This window comes from Acromyrmex echinatior, chromosome 18 (genome assembly GCF_024713525.1).
Source record: "Acromyrmex echinatior isolate Ae372 chromosome 18, ASM2471352v2, whole genome shotgun sequence".
NCBI lineage: Eukaryota > Metazoa > Arthropoda > Insecta > Hymenoptera > Formicidae > Acromyrmex > Acromyrmex echinatior.
In genome coordinates, this window is record NC_141869.1 from 4,185,788 (window position 1) to 4,204,569 (window position 18,782).

General features: G+C 32.5%; 4 protein-coding genes across 5 annotated transcripts in view; 1 reads left to right on the plus strand and 3 right to left on the minus strand.

Annotated features, from left to right (window-relative positions):
• hig (locomotion-related protein hikaru genki) overlaps nucleotides 1–3,983 on the minus strand; it is a 5,882-nt gene extending 1,899 nt beyond the window's left edge. Inside the window, exons 1-7 of the mRNA XM_011054112.2 lie at nucleotides 3,485–3,983; nucleotides 2,258–2,346; nucleotides 1,550–1,712; nucleotides 1,097–1,270; nucleotides 806–940; nucleotides 362–505; nucleotides 82–294 (exon numbers count right to left, since the gene is read on the minus strand). Coding sequence (XP_011052414.1) covers nucleotides 82–294; nucleotides 362–505; nucleotides 806–940; nucleotides 1,097–1,270; nucleotides 1,550–1,712; nucleotides 2,258–2,346; nucleotides 3,485–3,581 — 1,015 coding nt within the window. The 5' untranslated portion in view covers nucleotides 3,582–3,983. The remainder of the gene's footprint in view (nucleotides 1–81; nucleotides 295–361; nucleotides 506–805; nucleotides 941–1,096; nucleotides 1,271–1,549; nucleotides 1,713–2,257; nucleotides 2,347–3,484) is intronic.
• LOC105144887 (uncharacterized) overlaps nucleotides 1–8,010 on the plus strand; it is a 16,812-nt gene extending 8,802 nt beyond the window's left edge. Inside the window, 4 exon segments of the mRNA XM_087415720.1 lie at nucleotides 6,661–7,052; nucleotides 7,558–7,772; nucleotides 7,775–7,847; nucleotides 8,001–8,010. Of these exon segments, the coding sequence (XP_087271846.1) occupies nucleotides 6,661–7,052; nucleotides 7,558–7,772; nucleotides 7,775–7,847; nucleotides 8,001–8,010 (690 nt within the window).
• Nucleotides 7,844–11,925, minus strand: Rab8 (RAS oncogene family member Rab8). Its single transcript, XM_011054117.2, has 4 exons — nucleotides 11,181–11,925; nucleotides 10,831–10,891; nucleotides 10,354–10,699; nucleotides 7,844–9,375 (listed from the first exon to the last, which is right to left on the minus strand). The coding sequence occupies exons 1-4, from the start codon at nucleotides 11,302–11,304 to the stop codon at nucleotides 9,277–9,279; spliced, it is 630 nt and encodes a 209-aa protein (XP_011052419.1). The 5' UTR covers nucleotides 11,305–11,925; the 3' UTR covers nucleotides 7,844–9,276.
• Nucleotides 11,537–18,532, minus strand: LOC105144880 (uncharacterized). 2 transcript variants are annotated; one of them, XM_011054095.2, is made up of 5 exons: nucleotides 18,222–18,532; nucleotides 15,407–17,476; nucleotides 15,204–15,323; nucleotides 14,970–15,123; nucleotides 11,537–14,735 (listed from the first exon to the last, which is right to left on the minus strand). In XM_011054095.2, the coding sequence occupies exons 1-5, from the start codon at nucleotides 18,244–18,246 to the stop codon at nucleotides 14,639–14,641; spliced, it is 2,466 nt and encodes an 821-aa protein (XP_011052397.1). In that variant the 5' UTR covers nucleotides 18,247–18,532; the 3' UTR covers nucleotides 11,537–14,638. The 2 variants fall into 2 exon arrangements, with proteins under 2 accessions (XP_011052397.1, XP_087271727.1); XM_087415601.1 differs by lacking the exon at nucleotides 18,222–18,532 and adding an exon at nucleotides 17,958–18,215.
• Between the last annotated feature and the right edge of the window lie 250 nt (nucleotides 18,533–18,782).

Here is an 18,782-nt window from a genome sequence, read left to right on the forward strand (position 1 = left end):
GTTTTTGAGAGTAGAAATAGTTTTAGAATTACTGTTTAAAAATTCTTTAAAAATAGAATTATTTTAAAATGACTGTTTTACTTTGACAAGTCGGCATAGATCCGTTCCACTTGCCATCCCCTTCGCACGTCATACTCTGCGAGCCCAAAAGTTTGTATCCCCACATGCAGGTGAAGATAGCTTTCTCGCCATACGTGCTATTGTGATCGTTTAATACCAACAATGCATTATTTCTGATAATTATCTCCGAGCATTTGATCTTTTCGCAATGCGGCATCTCCGTCGACCATTTGCCTGCAAAGGCAATTTTCTTAATTTTATATTTAATTGTGCTCGCTGGCAAGTAAACGTTGCTTCGTACCATTATATTGGCACGTGATTCTGGAAGCACCTTCTAATCTGTAGCCTACTGGACACTCGAAAACGGCACTATTTCCCATTCGGCTGCCTCCGATGTGACTAATTAACGGCGGCTCCGGGACGTTCAATACCGGACATTGAACATCTGCAAAAGTTAATTAAAGCCACTAAGTGAAAAAAAGAGTCCGGTTCCATTAATTGAAATTTTGGCTAAAAATAGATAAATAAAAATTTTCTGGTTGAATCTATTACAAGTTTAGTTGAGATAATCAGAATTCTGATTGATATATAAATCAGTGATCTTCTGACTCGTTCATTTTCAATCAGAAATTTTTCTAATATAATAGAATTACCTCGTTACTGACGAATGCAATCAATGTAATTATCATAAGTTCTAAAAATAACATATTATTTTTTTTACAAAAGTTCTATTTAGTGACCGTACCTACAACACGAACTTGTATAGAGTTGTTCAATCCTTTCGGTGTGGTACACGTGTATACTCCGGAATCCGGAGGTTTGGCGTAGTATATCGACAGGCGATACTTCAAGTCTCTTTCCCGTGCAGCGATCGCCCATCCTAGGACAAGTAAATAAAAAATAAATATATAATATAAATTATATTTAAGATAAAGGTTTAAATTTCGCAAATTATTAAGAAAACAAATTCTTATTTAAATCCGTACGTTTTAAAGATACAAACATTCAAGGTCTCAATGAGACCTTTCAGATTTACCTGTCAGATATCGACGGAATGTTGAGGTCCATGTCCATTCAGGATTGCCCAACTTCCTAGCAAAGAGACACTCCAGATGTAGGATACTTCCTGGGTAAACGGCGAGTGCACCGGTCGGCTCTACTACGGCCGAACCAGTAGGTAGACCGAAGTCAATGGTTGGTGGTACATCCTCTGTTTATCCTCGAAAAACGCGAGGATCAAAATTTAAAAGAAATGTCTACGACATATCATACGGTAATATAAAAAAATCATAGGACACATCAAAATATATCTGTACATATTGCTATATATTTCCCATATAATATTCCCATATATTTATTTTCATCAATCATAATTTTTTTGAATAATTGGAGTAGCCTCTTGAATATACGTCTATTGTTTCCATCGTATCTGTTAGGCATTTGCGATGTAGAAATTTTAAATGCGATTATATTATATTATATTACGTACCGGTATAATTGGAGATTGCCGTGGTAGACACGCAACTAGGTGTCTTTCCGTCCCACGTGCCATTGCGGCAGTGCAACAAGGAATCGCCGATAAACTTGTATTTACCTATCTCTCGACATCTCACCATTAGCCGTTCATTGTGAGGTACACGAATTGTGTGTATCTGTAATATATATTTGCTCTCTAAAATATTCAAGACTAAGAACTAGAAAAGAGATCCCGAATTTACATTTTTTAACTCTGTTATGTTTTCTTTGTATTTTTTTACTAAAATTTCTTGGTTTTTAAATAGTAATAAAGCTTTATTTTACAGTCTGTAATAATAAATTAAAATATTTCATTATGTTATAAAAAGAATCTACGCCAGAAATGATTGGACCTTAAATTAATATTGATTCGACGTCGATCGATATTGAATTAACATGGATTTAACGTTGATGGGCTAATGATTTTTGACTGGAAATATAGTTATTTTTGATATATTACTGATTATTCTTTTTGATAATTAAATCACTTGAAATTTCAATCAATTGCGATTAATAATAATAATCGTTATATGCAAATTCAGATAAAAATTTTTATAAATATAAGATTTTAAACTTGTTAACTTATTCAATTTTGGATTTTTAAATTCTTACTATCAACAAACTTATTAAGTTTTGATATTAACAATTTCGCTGTTAAAGAGCACAAAAGCGATATACTCACAGACATAGTAAGATATTTATAGGTGACGATAAGAAGAGGATGAAGGTCTTTTAATATGCAAACGTTGTCCAGACCCAAATTCTCGGTATCTGCAAGTACACACGGTAGATGTTTAGAAAATTTGAATTTAAAAGTGTAACTTTTAGTTCGCGAACGCTCGCTTACACCCTTGCAACAGCGTCCGAAAATCGATCACGTTTTATAGCGGCTTGCGCGATGAACGCCGAATAGAAATCGATCCGACTCGATCGCATAGCACATGAAACCTATTAGGTATATGTCGTTGCGTCAAGAAGTTGCACGTGCTTCTCCTTGAATGTTGTTTAGAGATAACTTAGGCTAATTCTACAATGCGCTTTTCATTTTCTGTTTCTTGCTGTTTGTCTCTTGTCTTATTGACCAAAAAGGTAAGAGACAAACAGAGACAAACAGCAAGAAACAGGAAACAAAAAGCACATTGTAGAATTAGCCTTAAGACTGTATTTTTTTATTAAAAAATTACAGATTTTTCTATATTGTATTTGAAAATAATACAAAAAGTTCGACGGTGATTTAGAACCTGGATCAAAAATTTTAATTTAAGAAGTAAACTCAATTATAAGAAGTAGAGCTTAAAAAGTAAAATTAATTATTTTTTTTAATAATTAACTGTAAAATAAAATTAAAAGATTCTTATTTAAATTATAAAATTGTATCATCCTTAAGCTTTAACAAATAGAAAAGATTGCTTATCTTCTAATATCAAAAGATAGAATTAAAATTATTTAATTCTTTAAAATTATTTAAAATAAAATGTATTAAAGATCGATATTTATAAAGAAATATAAAATCTACAGTTTTTGGAATTTAAAAACCGATTTTTTAAATCTATGCGGATCTCTTCCACGCATGGCGAGACAAGATTTACACATAATATTGTATTTCAATTAAATTATAATAATACAGATACGATTAATACTTTTCCTCAAAAGAAAATATCATTTTTATAAGAATTTTTATATAGAAATGTGATATCTCATTCAAGATTATTATATAATCATAAGTTGATTCCTCTATAAACTGCATCGCCTATATATAAATATCCGAGAGATTTACAAATTCTATCCTTCGTATAATATTTATTTTTTTAATTTATTATTCAGAAATATCTTTTCTTATCAATTACGACGTTCTTTAAAAGCGAATTTTGATTGCAAGATCCGCACTGGAATAGTGCCATGCACGCACCTATGCACTTGAAATTCAACGTGAACAGGAACAACGTCGTGGTCGCTATCGCTGCGACACGTGTACGCGTCCTTCCCGAATGATCGTCGCACGGCATGTTGCTGGTGTCCTGGCAAATCGCGGTCACGCAGGACCATGATTAACGACGACGAGGGACGCTAACGCAGCGTGGTAGCAAGGCGGACGCATGATCGCGCGTCCTCGATCGGTCTTGACTGCCGCCTTTCGATCCCGTTCATTATCTCGCACAAAACAGCAGGATACTCTTACGTCGCACTCTTGGGCGCAATTATCACACCCTGCAATCGGATGCTGGAGCGTGCGACAACACGCTAGCAACAACGTCGATACTAAACATCCATAATCGGCGGGGGTGGTCCAAGACTCGCTATTCCGAGGGATGCGCATGCGGTCACCCTCTGTTCTCTCTCTCTCTCTCTCTCCCTCTCTCTCTCTCTCTCTCTCTCTCTCTCTCTCTCTCTCTTTCTACATCGTCACTGCTTTCAACCCCAGAACTCCATTTGGTCTACGTGCCACATCTGTAATTCTGGCGAATATACTGGGTGATAATGTTCGCCAAATTGTAAAATTCATAATAATGAATAAGAAATGTTAAGTGATCAATCAAAACATGACATAAATATTAAACAATACGTTTAATTGATTTATAAAAATTGTTAGGAACTACATTTCATTAAATTAAATATGAACGATGTATAAAAAAATATAAACGATATAAAGAGTTCTTATTATTAAAAAATATATATATATATTACCAATACTTTGAGCATAATAATACTTATATAGATGTCCAAGGGACATCCAGAGAACGTCCACATCTTTTGAACATCCTGAGGACATTCTCAGAATGTCTGTTGCCTAAACATGAGATAGTATTATTTAGCTATTCAAAGTCACACATAAGTCTCAAATATATATTGATTGCATTAAAAACTGTAGAGACAATTGATTTGTCACACAAACTTCTTATATTATAATGTAAATCGTCATGTATTAATTAAAAACTTACTATTAAAGTATTGTATTAAATTTTAGTAAGAGATATTTTATACATATCTTATATCATTTAAGCATTGTCATTTTTCAAAACTATTCGTAAATATTAAATAGCACTTAATGCATTTTAAAAATGATAAAGATTGGCTCATTAAATTAAATACAATTTGTCCATTATCAAAACTATTAAATTTTAATGAGAGCTTCTTTTAATTTTTTTATTATTTATAAATGTAAAAAATGTAAGAAATAAAACGAAGCACCCTGTAGAAGGATTCTATATAGATGTTATTACGAGAGAAGTTCTGCGAATCACTTTGTTCCCGTTTTAAGCATCTGTGACCTATCTTTCTGTTTCTTTTGGAAAGGTTAATGCAGCAGTACATGAGAATGAAAAATGGAGAAATGCTCAGACACTATTCAGGTATTTTATGCGAAAATAAAAATGGCAAAGTACGAATGCGAACTCGAGTACAGCCAAGATTTACGAGCTTAATAAAATAATGCAATATGTAGAACAAGATGAGATTAAGTATTTTATATGTATATTAGCAGAGGTTTTATTAATAATTTTATATAATTACAATAATAAAATAAGACAAATGTATTAAATAATAGACACATGTCGAAATTAAACAAACAATATCACGTATTTGGAACAAATTCACAAATCCATTGATATTATGCCATTGATGGATATTAATAAATATTCTAAATTATGGATATTAATAATAAATTATTGATATTATATTTCATTTATGAATACATATAACATTAATTATAATTAATAAAGTATAATTATTAGTCAACTGTTTAAAAATCCGCCATTTGCATTCTTACACTTGAAAATAATCGCAGGTAAAAGCAAGTAAAGCTGAGAACTTCAGACCTATTCGGCGTTAACTAATATACACAATTATTATATTTCAGAACGAAAATATATTGCAAATCCTAATTAAAATAAAACGTATAAAATTTTACGTACAAGTTATCTCATATCATAATTTATTATTTAAATTAAATTTCTTACTTAACAATCTATCGGGTCTTTCTTTTCTTTATTTGAAAACTCTTGCAAACGTTAAAAACGAGAATTAAAGCTGATAATTTCAGGCACATTCCGCATTGCTTAATAATTATTCCAAGGCGGGAGTACTTACGTCGCGAATTATGGATGATGAAAACATGCCAAGTGTGCAAGATTTTTCCCAGTTAGAACGGCAATTTCGTGAACAGTTTTATGAGTTGCAAAGCAACATGGTAAAATATAATGCCACTTACTATATTGATTAACACTCGAAGCGTACTTAACTCTTTTACGCCCAGCGTACACTTGTAACATGCCCTAAATTAACACACGAAACAATATTAATGATACACAGAGACTTATAGATATTACAGAATATTTATATAGCTGTCACAGGATATTTAGAGAATATTTAGTGCGAGATCTAAGAGGCGACTTCGACCGAACTCTAAACTTAACTTAATTAATCATTAACAAATACTAGTTAGTTTGCTAATGTGAATAAAATAATTACTGTTTGGTTTTTTAATACATAAAAAAAAGATTATATTGGGATGATATAAATTATACAGTCAGAATTTTGCAATTTCAATTAAATTAATCAAGTTAATCAGGATTTGGACGAAATCACCCTAAACCATTACGATATAATGTGGATTAGTATTATTATATATTATAGATAATAGATATAATCAATTTGTTTGTTAATATGTGAAAATAAAGATTATGATATTAGAGAAGACAAATTATATAGTTATATTAATTGTAAAATTATAGATACTATTTATAATTTATTATGGTATAATTATAATATATTGATTAGAAACTCATTGAAATTAATTACCGATTAAGTTAATTGGATTTATTTATACAAAATTATCTTTATGAAAATTACAGTTTTCATTTCGAAAAAAATATTTTTCGAATAAAAATTCTTTACTTTTAAATTTGAAAATGACTTGAAAACTGATTCTTAATCTCTTTTCCAAATCAAGCAGAGTAATACTAACAAGAATTGCATCTTTTTAAAGAAGAGAAATCTTTCTTGTTACAGAATAAATACTAATTTTTTGTAATAGTTTATTCATTTAATTATTAACTATATTATGAATTATGTACATTTCGAGGACAGATTACCCTGCAGACGACGCAGAAGGAACTATTGGAAACTCGTCACGCTTTATATAGCACAGAATTGGAGCTGGAGAAAGAGCGTAGAGTTTCTCACGAGTTAAAGATGCGTCTGAGAGTGGTCACGGAGGTGGCGAACGAATCGCAGCAACAGCAAACGAAAAATCAGGTCGAGAGTGTTCAATTGCGAATCAAGTATGACGCGATGACGAAGCAATGCGAGTCCCTGATGAGTCAAGCCGCAGCCGCAAAGACGCACGAAGCTGAGTGTAAAATAAAAATTCGGAGCTTAGAAGAGAAGCTACATCAGAGGGATACGAGCAACAAAATAATGGAGCAAGCTTTAAAGAAGCTTGAATATGACAATTCGCGTGTTATCGCCGCTATCGATCAGTACGTTTGACCTCGTCGTGAATAAGCCTGTCGAATATTCGCTGTACTCACTTAGAAGCGGTTAAACAAAACACTCAATCTTAAATTTTTTTTAATGAACTCTTATTTTAAAGAGTGAAAATTGAGCCAGTCTTGAAAATGAGTGGCTCAATTTTCTTTAAGAGATCTCACCTTTCAGAACGAGATTCATTTTAAAAGTTTTAGGAGTTTGTAATATTATTATACGTAAGGTTTGTTTTTTATTACTGCGCTGCACTAGAACTTTCTTTCTCGTTTTCGTCAAATTTCAAACATATACTGTTTCACTTTAAGTAAAAAAAGTGTACGCTAGTTCAGCTGTAAAAAACCTCTTTAAAATTTAATCTTACACTTGCGGCTTTATTTCTAATCTAAATCAGAATGAAATTTTAATGGCAGATTCTATGATAGATTTTTCTGCGACGATAACATTAATAATAAAATCAGAATTTAATCTTGTAGTTTTATAATTCATCATTCCTTTTAGTAAAATCGCGAAACTTAAAGAGGAGCATCGATATCTGCAGAAATCCTGCGAAGACACTATCATTCTCAATCAACGATTACAAACTGTGGGTTTATGTACACACGCGATACATCAAAAGGACAAAGCGAAAATAAAAGAGTTGGAACATATGCTAGCTTCGATGATGATCAGGAATACAGGCTCCGCACAAGAATCCGTAAACTACGATGCGCATTCGAAGGAAAATTATCATCTACATAAAGAATAACAGGACAGGATTTTATCAATAAATATACTGAAACACGTATTATGTACAGGATTAATAAAAAATGTATTATAATAATCGTTTGTATATTTAAGTATAAGTTGAACAAGTTCTGATGGTAAAAATGCAAACTTGCAAGATGCACATCATGACAACCAGCAAACGAAAGAGATTTGTTTATTTTTTTCTTTTATTGCAGATTTCTGTAAACGAATCTATCTCTATATGTAAAATAAATCTCGTCGGAAGATAAGCCTCGCATAACTTATGCTCGTTTGTCTTTTTCCTTTTAGACCTAATAAGAAATTCTATGACTATCCGTGATATAACAAAATTGTCTCTATAAAGATTTTGTTTAATTCGTCACAAGGCATTTTAATTACATCAGTTAATGCTCTAGTACACTTTACGTTTTTCCTGTTAATTTTGTGAAAAAGCTATATCTGCTTAATAACAGTATAAAAACGATTGTGACCTATACTGCTTAATCTTATTTTTTTTCTTATTTTTAGTCATTGTATGTGATGTTGTACGGTGTGATGTATGTTTCTATACTTTTATAGATACATGGTCCTCCGATAAAGAGAAACACACACGATGTAAATTATATTTAAATATGAATTGCAGAATTTCGTGCATAAGAAATTGTATACTTCATCCCATTGCCATAAAAATTAAGTAACATGTACTTTTATATTTAACAGTGATTTTTCAATAAGAAAATCGACCATTACCCTTGATATAAGAAAACCAGAGGAGAAATTCATTTCTGTGCTTAATATATCACATTTTTATCTGATTTAATAAATTATGTTGTAATAACTTTTTAACCCTAATCGGTATTCGTGGATCCAGTGGATCCGGACATTTTCTTTAATTACGTTTGTTTATAATTTTTCACAATCTACATAATTTTAAAATACATAATCTTATTTCTCGGATTTTGATCTTCAAACAAAAAAGTCATTAACTTTAAACAAAGATATACTAATTTAAAGTAAACTGGACCCGCAAATTTCAGTTAAGGAAATTTTAGAGCGAATACCAATTAGAGTTAAGAGATACAATAAGATATAGATTACATCAATAGGATATAAATCCCGTCAACATAAACCAACGCGAAACTGTTTCATCTAAGTCCCTTTAATTATATTGAGTAACAAGAAAATGTTTGCATAACAAATTGTAAAAATTGCATGAATTAACACGTATGTACTCCCTTTCTATATAATAAAAATAAAACATTTTAATACTTTCTCCTCTGAGGGTTTCTTCGGCAAAAAAATACATTCATATAGATAATTTCCGAGTCTTTAATACGATGCGTTTCATTGTCAAGGAATAAACCCACTATACCCGATACTTGGGATGTGAAAAGTTCCACAGAACATCGGTTTTGTTCGACGAAATGAACATAAGTAAATAATGATAGTAAATAGATGCGCCTCCTTGAACAGTTGAAAATATTTGGGGGGTCAGAGTATAGTACAACGGGCGAGCCAACTAGGTGGCTTCCTTTGTGGTTCTGAAGCTTTCAACTGATGACCGCCGCCTTTCGGTGGATTCGATGCCTCCTATATAAAACAAGACAGTATTAATAGAAAGCATAATATAACGTAAAAAATATATTTAGTGCATAAAATCCATTGTAATCTCACGCCATTTTGTATACACTTTGTTCATAATCAGTTTAAATATTATTTATTATTCGGTCTAGCAATTAATGTGTTAGTAAATGTAAACATAACACAGCATGCGTGTTATCTCATTGTGATTTATATTTCTTCGATTATTAGAAATAATTTATCACAAAGTTAATTGGGAATAATATAACATAAATTCAGTGTTAGACAAGCTTAGTGTAATATAATGCAAAATTAAAATGACATCTATACTATTCAAGCAAGACATTGGATCTATTTTTCCTGCACCAGAACTATCTTGTTCGTTTTAGCTAAATATCAAATATACACCTATTTGAAATTCTAAAAGTGTACACTAGTTTAGTTATAAAAAACAGACCTAATATAAATTGAAATTGATATCAGACACACAAACAATAATTGAGACAATAAATATTGTTTTGAGTTAATACAGATATTTGATTAACATAAAATTATATATAGCTTTTTAATAGACATTTGCTTATTAAAACAAATTAATGAATAGAAGCCACAAATGATATATAAAACCAACGGTGTACAAAGAGAGTTACCTTCTGCCAAGATAGACCAGCACCAAACACAGAGAAACAGAGACAGGAAACAGAGAAACAGTGGTTATTTTGTAGTACATATAAGATAAAAATGTTCATATGAAAACTTACATATAATTAAGCGTATCTTCCTCTAATTTATATTATTCTAATTATTAATATCTCTGTATATAGTAGTATGTTTTACATGTGTCATGGCTTTACACATTGAAACATAAATACTAATTATAGCGTATTAATTGCAGAAATATGAATACTAATTACAGAGTAATATATATTCGGACAATCAATATCTTAATCTCTTGAAGTATATGTGATGCGATTCATGTTTCCTCACCAGTTTCTTTTCCATTTTCGCTTTGATATCACGTGCCAGAGTATAAAAAGCTTCTTCTACATTGATACTAGATTTCGCCGAGGTTTCCATAAACTTAATGCCATATTCCACAGCCAGTTGTTCGCCCCTTTCCTTCGTCACTTGCCTCTTGTCTGTAAGCTCACACTTATTGCCTAATAACATTTTTTCCACGTCCGCTGACGCATTCTCCTCTATATTACGAATCCAGTTTTTAATGTTTTCAAAACTTTTGTCATTTGTAACATCGTATACCAACATGATTCCCATCGCGCCACGATAGTACGCTGTAGTTATGGTGCGAAACCTTTCTTGTCCAGCAGTGTCCCTATGAGTGTAAAAAATACATCCGTTATATTGCAGTTATATTACAATCTATATCATTATAATCATACGATTTTATGAGACTAAATTGCTCTTGATATAACGAACAAAAGGAAGAACATAAAGTATATTTACCATATTTGTAACTTAATTTTCTTTCCATCCAATTCGATGGTACGGATCTTAAAGTCAATGCCTGAAACGTAGAAGGAAATAATGAATCAAGATTCTAATTACTTTCCGGAGATACGGGGAAACAGAAAGTAGCGGATCGAGGTCGGACAGCACACGACACAGAATGAATCACGTTACTGTAAATGGTGCAGCATAATGTGCTCTTTGTCCATTATCAAATAACATTCAGCCCATTTTCTCGAGAGAGACACACCCCGGTCCGCGCCACCATAGGCAGCGATTAATAAACGTAGAAATGAGACGGAGATCGCGGGAAGGTGGGGGAGAAATGTGTACCGACATAAACGTACCGATGGTCGAGATGAAGGTGGTGTTGAACGCGTCCTCGGAAAACCGGAACAGCACGCAGGTCTTGCCCACGCCGGAGTCGCCGATCAGCAGCAGCTTGAATAAATAATCGTACGTCTTTGCCATTGTCGCTGCGATGATGGCACAGGATCGTCGCAGCCGCCGCTGAGCTTCCCCGAGCGATTATTATCGCTCACCACGAGTTCCTGGCGCTTCGCGGACGATGCTTCTTGGCGTTCGTGACGGGCCCACGAATTCGCTACACCAGCTGGCCGAGTCTCTCTATCTCTTTCCCTCTCGATGTCTTTTCTCTCTCTCTCTCTCCCTCTCTCTCTCTCCCTCTCTCTCTCTCTCTCTCTTTCTTCGCTCAACACCGAAGATATCTAACCGTCTCGTCCCCGAGACATTTGATGAGGCGCGTTCTCCTTCCTCCGGTGGCGCTCGCTCTCGCTCGCTCTCGCTCGCTCTCCCTCTCTCTCTTTCTCTGTCTTTGTCTCTCCTTCTCTGTCTGCTCCTAGCTGTCCCGACGGGATCTTGACTTTTGGACACGATGACAGCACAGACGGGCGATGACGCGTGGCTCTACTGCGCGCGAAAAATCGCGGGAGAAGGAGATTCGCTCACGTATTCCTCGTGCACGCTCGCGACCGCGCGATCGCGAATTAACAAAGCGGATTAATCGCGCAAAACATCAGTCACAAAAAAGCAGTGACAGCCGTCCACAAACTTCGACACGATTTCGTCCCCGTGTGGTGGCCACCTTGCGTCACCGAATGCGCGTGCGCAACACGTGTTTCGTCTCGCGGCGATCTCGAATCTCGAATTTTCAAACCGCGTCCACCTCAACTACGATGAGGATCGCAGTCTTCACAAATGATCACATATTTGCAAATATCCAGATATGATGAGATCGCGAAGGGATTCTGTCGTGTTTGTCGCCAGGTATTCAGAGATCATGTTCATAATTCAATTTTAACCCTCTGATGGATTTATTGAATCCATTCAATGAGGCAAGAAACTCTTTTACAGCAAGAAACTCAGATAACACAAGTTATTTAAGAGCTCTGTATTAGGATTATTCTATCTTTCTTGATGTTCAATCTTTGTTAGATTATTCATTGAACATCAAGGATAGATATAAATTGTATCTGCTAAAAGGAAAAATAGTCTATTACCTGTTTCTTAAGGCACAGTATAATACAGTGAATTATATCCTTGTTATTTATCAGTGTTAAATAAAGATGAAATGATTCACTGTGTTGCACTGTCATTTGTCTCTTGCTGGAAAGCACCTTGTTTTTTTTCTAAAAAGAAAGCAACAACTGTGAATGCACAGACGTACATGTGGATACATAGAAGTCTATGTGTGGATGACACAGGCTACTTTCCTTTTAGGCGAACAAACATTGTTCTTTCTTGAATTCAATGAATAATAAAGATAGAAAGACACCTGTGTCGGTGTATTAAATGTATTCATTCTTTTTTATATGCGTTATGTCATTTCGGTTCCTTGAAATTAATTAGTGCCTTTTAATCAACATAAATTAAATGAGTCATAACATCATTATAGATTTTGCCATCAGTTTCGGATGGTTACATTCAAGATTTTATCCAGTTAATGAAATAATTATAACTATATATTTCAAAATCATTTAAGACAATCATTAAAAATAAAATCGTAACACGTTTCGCTTCAGAAGTATCGATTAAGTAATTCCATACAAAAATAAGGAGAGATACAAACAAGATTCCTCTTTCATATCGCTTCTTTTCCTTGGACATTTTCATCAAAGGAAACATATTAGAAATATTTGACAAGATAGAAAGAAACTTTATTGAAACACAAACATGTTTTACTTTCCTACACCCTCTTTTCTAGATTACATTAACTTTTTCTTTTTTCTTAGAGTAAAACATTACACACAATCACAAGTTTCTCGCCATCTTACTTAGCCGAAGTTCTCATTAAAAAAAGTTTTAGAGACCTTAAAGACCAGTATTATTTAAAATTTATTTTTTTTAGCAAACATTTCAAATATTAAATCATACAAGTTTCTTAATAATCTATCAGAACTCTCATTAAAAAGCTTGTAAAATTGAAAGTTCAGGCCTTAATTAAGATTTGTTCTGGCCTCGTGCATCATAAATATTTAAAATTGATTTATTTTTCTGTATTACAGCAAAGAAATCGATTAGGCAAATTGTCATTACGTGCTATAATGTTTATTTTAATCTTTTAATTATTTGACAGGAAAAAAAGCGACTGGCCTTTACGTTCTTTGTGTTGAAATAATTTTTCATTCGATGATGCGATACATAACTGTTTCTGGCCACGCTATTTTTTCAAAGTCAAAAATATTTTTAAAATTAATAAATAAAAAGCTATAGCTCTGTCAGACATTAAGTAACGCTCATCCTGTACATATATATGTAATATACACACAAGAAAAACAAACTTTTAGAAATACTTTCAAATTACATTCTCTGAGATTATGAGAAGTAATTTTACAGTTCATATAGATATTCAAGATGCGCCAGAGCATTTTTATTATATAGTAATCTTGATACGAGCTTATTTAGCAATAACATTATTAACAACTTAATTAACAGTTAAAAGCGAATATTAATTATACAGATAAATCAAACTATATTGCGCTTATGGATTATTTATAAATAAAAGCTATTGAAAGTAAGTTCTATATGTGAAACACACAGAACTGACTTATTAAAATTTTAATACAATTTAAAATGTCCGTGACTTAAAAACAATTCATACAAATATATAATACTTATTTTACAAATTATCTGAAGTTAATATTATTAAGTATTAAATCATTTGTTGTCCCGGTATATTGGGTCGTCCAAAAATCCAGAAATAGATAAAAATATTTTGAAAATGATCAAATATAACAAAATTTAGTAAAGTAGTTTCCAATAACTTTGCTTTTTATATATTTTTCGCCATAGTTGATCGTTAACGGGTTATCTTAGCATTTCCGAATTTTTAACGGATTTTGCATAAATTAATAACATAATTCCAAATTTCATTCCATTTTGATATAAAATTCCCCCAAAAAACACGCAATTTTATAAAAAATCTTAAACTGTTTATTCCTAAATTTCACATTAAAAAAGAGGAGATAATTAATATTACTAATTTTTTTAAATTTTCATTTACGGATATGGTAACAAATCAATTTTATATATATATATAGAAAAATTCTTTAGTTTTTCCCTTAGAAGAAGAAAAGACAGCATATGATACACGCATTTCTTAATATTTATATATGTTTGAATATAATTAAATAAAATACTTTAAGTATTTCTTGAAATTCTTCCCTCTCCTAAAATTTTTAATTAGTAAAAGATGCTTTCAAATTTCAAGAGAAAGAAAAACTTATATAATAAACTACATTAACAAAACGAAAGATCAAGGTACATGCTATAAAACCACGAATCTTCACAAATTTATATTTCGAGACTTCATTTGCAGTTCAAATCGTCGATTTGTTCGTACACCCTTCAGCATCATCCGCATTTCATGTTGCTGTTTTTGTCTACAAATATTCACAATTTCATAAAATTTTATATTAAATTATTTTAAAGTTTCTTACACATATATCTATAAGTACATTATTTAATTTAGTATTTAAAGCCTTTCGTCATCATTAATCCTATAGCTTCATAAAATTTAATAAAACTCAAATTATATATCTTAAGCTTATGAATAAAAGCACTATCTTGTAAATAAACTGCTATAAAATAATTTTCTTAAAATAAATTTAGTATACCTTGAAAAAACAGTTTGTTTTTTCAATACAAGATGCGTAGCTTCTGACTTTTTCAATTTAAATCCAAATCTGTTATGAATTCCATCTTTAGTGTCGCTTGGTAATGGTTTTTTCTGTTCCGATTTTCTATCTTTTGAAAATGATTGGTTAGCAGCTACAAAAATGATTTATGCAAAATTATTAGCATTTATAAAAGTTGTCGACGTATGCAGAATAATAATATTATCAAATTACTGAACGCTAAATGTCTAGCTTCCAAACGTTTCTTTGCATCTACAAGCGATTCTGATTTAGCAAACATTTGCTCATGTATCCTTCCGAAATTTGGTACTTTTTTCAGCGATGATTTTTTTTCTGAAAATAAATCGAAGATTATTAGAATAAAAAATAAAATCTAAACAAATATAAAATATGAACGATTTTTTGTTTCATTTTACCTGATTTCTTTTCAACTGATGCAAAGGTTTTTGGTGTTGCTTGAATTGCATTTAACTGAACTCCCGGTGTGTCTCTGTGTATTTTTGGATTTAAGCTCTTGAAAGGAGAAATCAGCGAATTCCGAGTAAATTTTGCAGTTTCAGCCTTTTTCGATTTTTGTATTGAATTTATAACATTGTTTCTATGCTGTGCATTAGTATTATGTGATATACTCGATCGTGATCCGTTCAACTTGTTAATTGAGTTTCGTAAACTATTTGCGTTAGATGGTATATCCGCAAAACGCACTTTAGCCTTTTTAATGTTATCTTTCAAGACACTTAAATTCGCGTCTGCTGAACTGCGCTTTCTGATCATTTGTCGTAAGTTTAGTGTCTGTGGTTCTTCCAATTCATAGGTATTGTTCTCTTGCTTCTTCTCCATCGAATTATCCTTATCATAAGTAGTGTTTAGTTTCGTAACATTTACAAGGGGAAATTGACTAATTTCTAGAGTATTACTAATGTCTTTATCATCAAAAAGAGAAGGTGAAGACACATTTTCAATGTCTGTGTTTCTATCCATTGTACTAATTAACATATTGGATTGATTTTTATGTCTTGATCTAGTCTTAAGAGAAGTATTATTTATAGAATTCATAGAAGTATCAGACAAATTGTTTCTTGATATCATGTTTTTCTTTCGTGGAGTGGATGACACTAAGGGTGCTTTTCCTTGTATTAATGCATTATATTTAATTCTTGATGTTCTATTAGTATTCGTGGTAATTCGTGGTATCCCCATACTATTACTTCTTAGTTCAGAATTAGAATCTCGCTTAGTAGACGTACCTCCAGAAACGTGGTCCTCAACTGGTACTATTATTACCTTCAAATTTCTTGTCCCATTTGAAGATCTTATTTTAATCGAAGTATTTCGAGTTTTATTAGCGGCCACACGTTTTTGTTTCACATTTTCGGGTGATAATTTATCTAATACCACTACTGGTTCAGCCAGCATATCTTTTATTTGTGAAGCCGTCAATATCTTTGTTAATTTTGGACTTAAACGATTTTTTATTGTTGATAAATTCTTTTCCTTGGATAAAGAAGATTTTTTGGGGCTAATTTTGAACGATTTGTCATTTTCAAGACTTGATGTAGTATTAGGACTAGCAGAAGGTGTTTTTTCTGGACTCTTTTTCATCCGGGGTGGAGATAATAATTTCAGTTTACGTGATTTTGATTTTTTCGATTTTGGAGACTTCAACGCTATTTTCGGAGATTTTGAGAATTTACGTGAAATTAAATTTAAGTTAGACTTCTTGCGATTACTTTTTGCTGTTGATGACGTTGATGCAATTTTATCGGACTTGGAACTATTGTCTAGAGTGTTCTTTTTGCTCTTTCGTGATTTCTTACTGTGAGAATCACTATCTGATTTTTCTAAACTCTCCTCAGAATCCTCACTTGTGGCAGCAAGAGATAACTTTCGTGGACTCTTAAATAGCTTCGGTACAGTTATTGAGTGTGTCTTTGGAGAACCTATGGAGATTGGTGATTTTTTGGGTGTCTTCTTAGATCTGTGCGGTGTAAGACTAAGCTTGGGAGGTGTACTCTTAGGAGTAACTATAACAGGCGATATCTTTGCATTTGTGGCAGAGATATTCCGTTGTAATTTTCTATTAAACATTTTTTCTGAATCCCGATTTATCGAGGCATTATACTGAAATAAATTAGTCTTGACGAGTTCCACCGTTGCAATATTGTTGCAATGCTTATCTCTTAATATTCTGATTGATTCACTGAGATCCATATTCTGGTCTTCTTGTAACATAGATGCTTCTTTGTTTAAATTAAGTTTTCGACGAGTAGGTTTCTTCTTTGTGGATTTTTTTAACATTACCTCCAGATCAGGTTTTGGCACTTCTTTTTTGGCACTTTGCTTAGCAGTGGTTTCCAAATTATTCTCAACATTAGATTTCCCCTTCCTCTGTGGCTGTCTGATTTTCTGTGCTGACTTGGCCACATCCTGGCTCACATTTACTTTTTGTGTCTTAGATCTAGTGGAAATAGATTGTTCCGCTGTTGCTGTAAAATAATAAAACATTTCAAAACTATCTTTGAAATCATCGAAAGTTTTGTGAGAAATCTAAGATTGACTTCAGGCTGTAATCAAACTCCAATTAACTTAGCAATTATGTATTATAATTGTTATATTTAAGTTTTTGAACGAGATAGAACTATTAATTATTGTTTGACAAATATCTATTTTTACTAATGTGAACTAATTTTAATCTTGATTTAATCTATATACTCTGGGTTTTTATATAATTCTGAAAATTAAAAAAAAATAGAAAGTAAGTTAAATCGAAATTAAAGTTAATGTAATGTAATTATTGGAGAATTGGGCAAAAGAAAAAAGATTGAGATCTTGTTCCACCAATGTAAGATTAACTTTAATCTTTGTTTAAGTTGTCGTTTATATTTTTCTAATTTCTCAGAACTAAAAAAAGATAAGGAGTAAATTGAACCGAAATAAAAGTTCATCTTACATTGATGGAAATCTTACATTTGGCGGATCTAAGGATGATAAATTATATAGTTGAGAACTTCAGCAAACAATTTTGCGGTCAAATTATTTGGAGCTTAAAGTTTAAGTCGCTCAATGACGGGAATCGAATAACTTTTTCGATCAAGTCGATAACGTAGCGACTCGAGTTCTCGAAATCCGCACAAAAAGAAACGCAAAAATACACCGCGAAGAAAGTTACAATAACCTTACATTCGAAATGAAGGAGGGAATCATCGGGATATATACATATGTCCGTCTCACCTGCTCGAGTTCGTCTGGGCGACATTCGTCCTGATTTCCTTTTGCCACGTAGTCGTCTTGTCACGAATGCACCTCTGACACTTCAACGCGGTCCGATCTTACCGCTTTTCCGATGATTTGTTGAGTCTAACTTGAACGTGGGCTTAGTGGACTTCGCACGAAATAGCTTGGCTGTGTTTGCGCGCCTATTTCAACGGCCAATTGCGACGCTCGAGCGATTCCCCTCGTCACAGAACACCCCTCATCTAGGAACGCGTGCGCTAAATTAAGTCAGCGTCGTGGACTCGAACTGACTGAAGTTTTAAATGGCGGTGTAACCGACGCCAGACAACAGAAAAATCGCGTCTGATGAGTCAGCTGCTTAAAGGAGCTATAAAAAGTTTTAAATAAAAAATTAAAAAGGCTCGAACAATTCGTTTAATAACGAATATATCGCGAAAATATATGCAGACTTTTATAAATACCGTTTTGAAATGGACAAAAATTCGACCAAAGAATTGCTGATTGGTTAACGACTTTAATGGTTGATTTTAATGTGAAAATTAGAGCCTCCATTTTTCT

What these genes read in the sequence shown, in the direction of transcription:
- Rab8 (XM_011054117.2), bottom strand. Translation starts at nt 11,304, where the DNA reads ATGGCAAAGACGTACGATTATTTATTCAAGCTGCTGCTGATCGGCGAC. An exon ending in AAAATTAAGTTACAAATATG is followed by an intron (nt 10,700 to 10,830) that starts GTAAATATACTT and finishes TTACACTCATAG; the next exon opens with GGACACTGCTGGACAAGAAA. An exon ending in CGAAAATGGAAAAGAAACTG is followed by an intron (nt 9,376 to 10,353) that starts GTGAGGAAACAT and finishes TGTTTTATATAG; the next exon opens with GAGGCATCGAATCCACCGAA.
- LOC105144880 (XM_011054095.2), bottom strand. Translation starts at nt 18,246, where the DNA reads ATGTCGCCCAGACGAACTCGAGCAG. An exon ending in GCCCAGACGAACTCGAGCAG is followed by an intron (nt 17,477 to 18,221) that starts GTGAGACGGACA and finishes ATTATTTTACAG; the next exon opens with CAACAGCGGAACAATCTATT. An exon ending in AGCTAGACATTTAGCGTTCA is followed by an intron (nt 15,124 to 15,203) that starts GTAATTTGATAA and finishes TCATTTTTGTAG; the next exon opens with CTGCTAACCAATCATTTTCA.